Here is an 8,479-nt window from a genome sequence, read left to right as displayed (position 1 = left end):
CCTGAATGAGATATTCTCCAAACAGGTGAGAGTTAGTAACATACCTGGACGAGACCTTCTCCAAACAGGTGAGAATTAGTAACACACCTGGACGAGATCTTCTCCAAACAGGTGAGAGTTAGTAACACACCTGGACGAGATCTTCTCCAAACAGGTGAGAATTAGTAACACACCTGGACGAGATCTTCTCCAAACAGGTGAGAGTTAGTAACACACCTGGACGAGATCTTCTCCAAACAGGTGAGAATTAGTAACACACCTGGACGAGATCTTCTCCAAACAAGTGAGAGTTAGTAACACACCTGGACGAGATCTTCTCCAAACAGGTGAGAATTAGTAACACACCTGGACGAGATCTTCTCCAAACAGGTGAGAGTTAGTAACACACCTGGACGAGACCTTCTCCAAACAGGTGAGAGTTAGTAACACACCTGGACGAGATCTTCTCCAAACAGGTGAGAGTTAGTAACACACCTGGACGAGATCTTCTCCAAACAGGTGAGAGTTAGTAACACACCTGGACGAGATCTTCTCCAAACAGGTGAGAGTTAGTAACACACCTGGACGAGATCTTCTCCAAACAGGTGAGAGTTAGTAACACACCTGGACGAGACATTCTCCAAAAGATCATTTCTCAGGTCACGGTGACTCACCGTTCTATCTTTATCCACCATGTGTGACTCACCGTTCTGTGTTTATCCACCATGTGTGACTCACCGTTCTGTCTTTATCCACCATGTGTGACTCACCGATCTGTGTTTATCCACCCTGTGTGACTCACCGATCTGTGTTTATCCACCCTGTGTGACTCACCGATCTGTATTTATCCACCCTGTGTGACTCACCGATCTGTGTTTATCCACCCTGTGTGACTCACCGTTCTGTGTTTATCCACCCTGTGTGACTCACCGATCTGTGTTTATCCACCCTGTGTGACTCACCGTTCTGTGTTTATCCACCCTGTGTGACTCACCGATCTGTGTTTATCCACCCTGTGTGACTCACCGATCTGTATTTATCCACCATGTGTGACTCACCGTTCTGTGTTTATCCACCATGTGTGACTCACCGTTCTGTGTTTATCCACCCTGTGTGTGCTGTAGGTGAAGTCCCTGGCCGACTCCATCGATGACGTCTTGACCTGTCAGTCTGGTGAAGACCTTCAAGGGGAGGTGGAAGAGGAGGAGGAGGAGGAGGAAGGTGACGGAGACGAGACAGGGGTGGAGGCGGACGACTTTGGAGAGTGTGTTTGGAGGCCGAGGGAAGGAGACAGACAGAGGGGTAGAGGAAGAGGAGGAGTGGGAGGAAGAGGAGGAGGAGGAGAGAGACAGAGCATGCACGAAGACAGCACAGCCACCTCCTACAGCGACGTGACCCTCTACATGGATGACGGGCTCTCCTCCTCTCCTCTGTCCTTGAACCGGGCCCCCAGCAGCCCAGATACAGAGTACTGGAGCGCTGGAGTGTGTGGCGGCAAGGTGGGGAGGCGCGAAGACAGCTGGGACACAGAGGGAGGGGGCAGCAGTAACAGCCGACGCAGCACCCCCTGTACAGAGTGTAGAGACTACAGCCTGAGAGGAGCTCACCTACCTCTGCTGACCATCGAACCCCCCAGCGACAGCTCTGTTGATATGAGTGACCGCTCGGACCGTGGCTCTATAGGCAGACTGGTCTACGATACAGAACCAGGGGGAGGAGTTGGAGGAGGGGGGTCGCCTCAGAGCACTATTAAACATAACCCCCACCCAAATCCTCACCCTAACCCCAACGGGCGCGCTGTCCCCACACCTCCCCAGGCGCAAGGCCAGACTCCTTCTGTGCTTCCTCACCGCCCCCACCCTCACCCCCACCCCTCGGCCATCCCCTCCCACCTGCCCTACCACACCATCCTACACCACCACCATCAGCTCCCATATCACCCTCTACATCCCCACCAACCGTACCCCGATACCCCCTCCTCCTCCTCCTCTCAGCCCCCACAGGGAGCACCCCTCACCCCCCTATTTTCCTCCTCATCTGCCACACTGCCCCCTGGTGGCCAGGAGCAGGTCTGCTGTTCTGACGGAGACAACGACTCTCTCAGCTCCACCACCACCTCTAACGATACCATCAACTGCTCCTCCGGGTCCTCATCACGCGACAGCCTCCGGGAGCCCCTCCAACCGCTCGGGAAACAGACCTATCAGAGAGAGAGCAGACACAGCTGGGATAACCCCGCCTTTAACAACGACGTGGTGCAGAGACGACAGTACCGCATCGGACTCAATCTGTTCAACAAGTAAGTTAGACAGTACCCCATCAGACTCAACCTCTAGTAAGTTAGACAGTACCTCATCAGACTCAACCTCTAGTAAGTTAGACAGTACCCCATTGGACTCAACCTCTAGTAAGTTAGACAGTACCTCATCAGACTCAACCTCAATTAAGTTAGACAGTACCCCATTGGACTCAACCTCTAGTAAGTTAGACAGTACCTCATCTGACTCAACCTCTAGTAAGTTAGACAGTACCACATCAGACTCAACCTCTAGTAAGTTAGACAGTACCTCATTGGACTCAACCTCTAGTAAGTTAGACAGTACCCCATCAGACTCAACCTCTAGTAAGTTAGACAGTACCACATCAGACTCAACCTCTAGTAAGTTAGACAGTACCACATCAGACTCAACCTCCAGTAAGTTAGACAGTACCTCATTGGACTCAATCTCTAGTAAGTTAGACAGTACCCCATTGGACTCAACCTCCAGTAAGTTAGACAGTACCTCATCGGACTCAATCTCTAGTAAGTTAGACAGTACCTCATCAGACTCAACCTCTAGTAAGTTAGACAGTACCCCATCAGACTCAACCTCTAGTAAGTTAGACAGTACCCCATCAGACTCAACCTCTAGTAAGTTAGACAGTACCTCATCGGACTCAATCTCTAGTAAGTTAGACAGTACCTCATCAGACTCAACCTCTAGTAAGTTAGACAGTACCCCATCAGACTCAACCTCTAGTAAGTTAGACAGTACCCCATCAGACTCAACCTCTAGTAAGTTAGACAGTACCTCATCAGACTCAACCTCTAGTAAGTTTGACAGTACCTCATCGGACTCAACCTCTAGTAAGTTTGACAGTACCACATCAGACTCAACCTCTAGTAAGTTAGACAGTACCTCATCAGACTCAACCTCTAGTAAGTTAGACAGTACCACATCAGACTCAACCTCTAGTAAGTTAGACAGTACCACATCAGACTCAACCTCTAGTAAGTTAGACAGTACCACATCAGACTCAACCTCTAGTAAGTTAGACAGTACCACATCAGACTCAACCTCTAGTAAGTTAGACAGTACCTCATCAGACTCAACCTCTAGTAAGTTTGACAGTACCACATCTGACTCAACCTCTAGTAAGTTAGACAGTACCTCATTGGACTCAACCTCTAGTAAGTTTGACAGTACCACATCTGACTCAACCTCTAGTAAGTTAGACAGTACCTCATTGGACTCAACCTCTAGTAAGTTAGACAGTACCCCATCAGACTCAACCTCTAGTAAGTTTGACAGTACCACATCTGACTCAACCTCTAGTAAGTTAGACAGTACCTCATTGGACTCAACCTCTAGTAAGTTAGACAGTACCCCATCAGACTCAACCTCTAGTAAGTTAGACAGTACCACATCAGACTCAACCTCTAGTAAGTTAGACAGTACCACATCAGACTCAACCTCTAGTAAGTTAGACAGTACCTCATCAGACTCAACCTCTAGTAAGTTAGACAGTACCCCATCAGACTCAACCTCTAGTAAGTTAGACAGTACCACATCAGACTCAACCTCTAGTAAGTTAGACAGTACCTCATCAGACTCAACCTCTAGTAAGATAGACAGTACCTCATCTGACTCAACCTCTAGTAAGTTAGACAGTACCACATCAGACTCAACCTCTAGTAAGTTAGACAGTACCACATCAGACTCAACCTCTAGTAAGTTAGACAGTACCTCATCGGACTCAACCTCTAGTAAGATAGACAGTACCTCATCGGACTCAACCTCTAGTAAGTTAGACAGTACCCCATCGGACTCAACCTCTAGTAAGTTAGACAGTACCTCATCAGACTCAACCTCTAGTAAGTTAGACAGTACCACATCAGACTCAACCTCTAGTAAGTTAGGCAGTACCTCATCTGACTCAACTTCTAGTAAGTTAGACAGTACCACATCGGACTCAATCTCTAGTAAGTTAGACAGTACCCCATCGGACTCAACCTCTAGTAAGTTAGACAGTACCTCATCAGACTCAACCTCTAGTAAGTTAGACAGTACCTCATCAGACTCAACCTCTAGTAAGTTAGACAGTACCTCATCTGACTCAACCTCTAGTAAGTTAGACAGTACCACATCAGACTCAACCTCTAGTAAGTTAGACAGTACCTCATTTGACTCAACCCCTAGTAAGTTAGACAGTACCTCATCGGACTCAACCTCTAGTAAGTTAGACAGTACCCCATCGGACTCAACCTCTAGTAAGTTAGACAGTACCCCATCGGACTCAACCTCTAGTAAGTTAGACAGTACCTCATTTGACTCAAACTCTAGTAAGTTAGACAGTACCTCATCAGACTCAACCTCTAGTAAGTTAGACAGTACCTCATTGGACTCAACCTCTAGTAAGTTAGACAGTACCACATCAGACTCAACCTCTAGTAAGTTAGACAGTACCCCATCGGACTCAACCTCTAGTAAGTTAGACAGTACCTCATTGGACTCAACCTCTAGTAAGTTAGACAGTACCCCATCGGACTCAACCTCTAGTAAGTTAGACAGTACCTCATTGGACTCAACCTCTAGTAAGTTAGACAGTACCACATCAGACTCAACCTCTAGTAAGTTAGACAGTACCCCATCGGACTCAACCTCTAGTAAGTTAGACAGTACCTCATTGGACTCAACCTCTAGTAAGTTAGACAGTACCACATCAGACTCAACCTCTAGTAAGTTAGACAGTACCACATCAGACTCAACCTCTAGTAAGTTAGACAGTACCCCATCGGACTCAACCTCTAGTAAGTTAGACAGTACCTCATTGGACTCAACCTCTAGTAAGTTAGACAGTACCCCATCGGACTCAACCTCTAGTAAGTTAGACAGTACCCCATCAGACTCAACCTCTAGTAAGATAGACAGTACCTCATTTGACTCAACCTCTAGTAAGTTAGACAGTACCTCATCAGACTCAACCTCTAGTAAGTTAGACAGTACCTCATTTGACTCAACCTCTAGTAAGTCAGACAGTACCTCATCAGACTCAACCTCTAGTAAGTTAGACAGTACCTCATCAGACTCAACCTCTAGTAAGTTATACAGTACCTCATCAGACTCAACCTCTAGTAAGTTAGACAGTACCACATCAGACTCAACCTCTAGTAAGTTAGACAGTACCTCATCGTACTCAACCTCTAGTAATTTAGACAGTACCTTATCGGACTCAACCTCTAGTAAGTTAGACAGTACCTCATCAGACTCAACCTCTAGTAAGTTAGACAGTACCACATCACACTCAACCTCTAGTAAGTTAGACAGTACCACATCAGACTCAACCTCTAGTAAGTTAGACAGTACCTCATCAGACTCAACCTCTAGTAAGTTAGACAGTACCCCATTGGACTCAACCTCTAGTAAGTTAGACAGTACCTCATCAGACGCAACCTCTAGTAAGTTAGACAGTACCTCATCGGACTCAATCTCTAGTAAGTTAGACAGTACCACATCAGACTCAACCTCTAGTAAGTTAGACAGTACCTCATCTGACTCAACCTCTAGTAAGTTAGACAGTACCACATCAGACTCAACCTCTAGTAAGTTAGACAGTACCTCATCAGACTCAACCTCTAGTAAGTTAGACAGTACCTCATTGGACTCAACCTCTAGTAAGTTAGACAGTACCTCATCTGACTCAACCTCTAGTAAGTTAGACAGTACCACATCAGACTCAACCTCTAGTAAGTTAGACAGTACCTCATCGGACTCAACCTCTAGTAAGTTAGACAGTACCTCATCAGACTCAACCTCTAGTAAGTTAGACAGTACCTCATCAGACTCAACCTCTAGTAAGTTAGACAGTACCTCATCAGACTCAACCTCTAGTAAGTTAGACAGTACCTCATTGGACTCAACCTCTAGTAAGTTAGACAGTACCTCATCTGACTCAACCTCTAGTAAGTTAGACAGTACCACATCAGACTCAACCTCTAGTAAGTTAGACAGTACCTCATCGGACTCAACCTCTAGTAAGTTAGACAGTACCACATCGGACTCAACCTCTAGTAAGTTAGACAGTACCCCATCGGACTCAACCTCTAGTAAGTTAGACAGTACCTCATCAGACTCAACCTCTAGTAAGTTAGACAGTACCTCATTGGACTCAACCTCTAGTAAGTTAGACAGTACCTCATCGGACTCAACCTCTAGTAAGTTAGACAGTACCCCATCGGACTCAACCTCTAGTAAGTTAGACAGTACCTCATCTGACTCAACCTCTAGTAAGTTAGGCAGTACCTCATCGGACTCAACCTCTAGTAAGTTAGACAGTACCTCATTTGACTCAACCTCTAGTAAGTTAGACAGTACCACATCAGACTCAACCTCTAGTAAGTTAGACAGTACCTCATCGGACTCAACCTCTAGTAAGATAGACAGTACCTCATCGGACTCAACCTCTAGTAAGTTAGACAGTACCACATCGGACTCAACCTCTAGTAAGTTAGACAGTACCCCATCGGACTCAACCTCTAGTAAGTTAGACAGTACCTCATCAGACTCAACCTCTAGTAAGTTAGACAGTACCTCATCAGACTCAACCTCTAGTAAGTTAGACAGTACCCCATCGGACTCAACCTCTAGTAAGTTAGGCAGTACCTCATCGGACTCAACCTCTAGTAAGTTAGACAGTACCTCATTTGACTCAACCTCAATTAAGTTAGACAGTACCACATCAGACTCAACCTCTAGTAAGTTAGACAGTACCCCATTGGACTCAACCTCTAGTAAGTTAGACAGTACCTCATCAGACTCAACCTCTAGTAAGTTAGACAGTACCCCATCAGACTCAACCTCTAGTAAGTTAGACAGTACTGCATCGATTCAAAATTGCACGACTATCTCCTCGGCAAAAAAGTTGTTGAGTTATCTTTTGAGGAAGTGCTTTCTTGTCCTGGCGTCTCCAAATGGAGAAACAGTACTATTACCAAATTTTTTTTCAAACAAATGTCTTTTAAAGGGGTATGCGAGCAGCTGTAGAACTTTGAGGATCTGGGGACCCATGCCAAATCTTTTCAATCTCCTGAGGGGTAAAATGTGTTATCGTGCCCTCTTCACAACTGTCTTGATGTGTTTGGACCATGATAGTTTGCTGGTGATGTGGACACCAAGGAACTTGAAACTCTCAACCTTCTCCACTGCAGCCCCGTCGATGAGAATGGGGGCATGCTCGATCCTCCGTTTCCTGTAGTCCACAATCATCTCCTTAGTCTTGATCACGTTGAGGGATAGTTTGTTATTATGTCACCAAACGGCCAGGTCTCTGACCTCCTCCCTATAGGCTGTCTCATCGTTGTCGGTGATCAGGCCTACCACCGTTGTGTCGTCAGCAAACTTAATCAAGGTGTTAGAGTCGTCCTTGGCCACGCAATCATGGATGAACAGGGAGTACAGGAGGGGACTGAACACGTACCCCTGAGGGGCCCCCGGGTTGAGGTTCAGCGTGGCAGATGTATTGTTGCCTACCCTTACCACCTGCGGGCGGCCCGTCAGGAAGTCCAGGATCCAGTTGCAGAGGGAGGTGTTTAGTCCCAGGATCCTTAGCTTAGTGATGAGCTTTGTGGGCACTATGGTGTTGAACGCTGAACTGTAGTCAATTAATAGCATTCTCACATAGGTTTTCCTTCTGTCCAGGTGGGAAAGGGCAGTGTGGAGTGCAATAGAGACAGCATCATCTGTGGATCTAGGGTTTTCGGGATGATGGTGCTAATGTGAGCCATGACCAGCCTTTCAAAGCACTTCATGGCTACAGATGTGAGCGCTACGGGGCGGTAATCATTTAGGCAGCTAACCTTCGCTTCCTTGGGCACAGGGACTATGGTAGTCTGCTTGAAACATGTTGGTATTACAGACTCGGTCAGGGAAAGGTTGAAAATGTCAGGGAAGACACTTGCTAGTTGGTCCACGAATGCTCTTAGTACACGTCCTGGTAATCCGTCTGACCCTGCGGCCTTGTGAATGTTGACCTGTTTCAAGGAATTACTCACATCAGCTACGGAGAGCGTGATCACACAGTCGTCCGGAACAGCTGGTGCTTTCATGCATGCTTCAGTGTTGCTTGCCTCGAAGTGAGCATAAAAGGCATTTAGCCCGTCTGGCAGGCTCGCGTCACTCGGCTGCTCGCGGCTGGGTTTCCCTTTGTAGTCCGTAAGAGTTTGCAAGCCCTACCACATCTG

The 8,479-nt window shown here is 46.8% G+C and overlaps 1 protein-coding gene across 1 annotated transcript in view; it reads left to right on the top strand.

The window, feature by feature from the left end:
• LOC129861348 (IQ motif and SEC7 domain-containing protein 2-like) overlaps positions 1–8,479 on the top strand; it is a 74,405-nt gene that overhangs the window by 49,658 nt on the left and 16,268 nt on the right. The window contains exon 4 of the mRNA XM_055932720.1: positions 1,104–2,278. Within this exon, the coding sequence (XP_055788695.1) occupies positions 1,104–2,278 (1,175 nt within the window). The remainder of the gene's footprint in view (positions 1–1,103; positions 2,279–8,479) is intronic.

Source organism: Salvelinus fontinalis, chromosome 8, assembly GCF_029448725.1.
Source record: "Salvelinus fontinalis isolate EN_2023a chromosome 8, ASM2944872v1, whole genome shotgun sequence".
Lineage (NCBI taxonomy): Eukaryota > Metazoa > Chordata > Actinopteri > Salmoniformes > Salmonidae > Salvelinus > Salvelinus fontinalis.
This window is presented reverse-complemented; position numbering and strand designations above follow the sequence as displayed.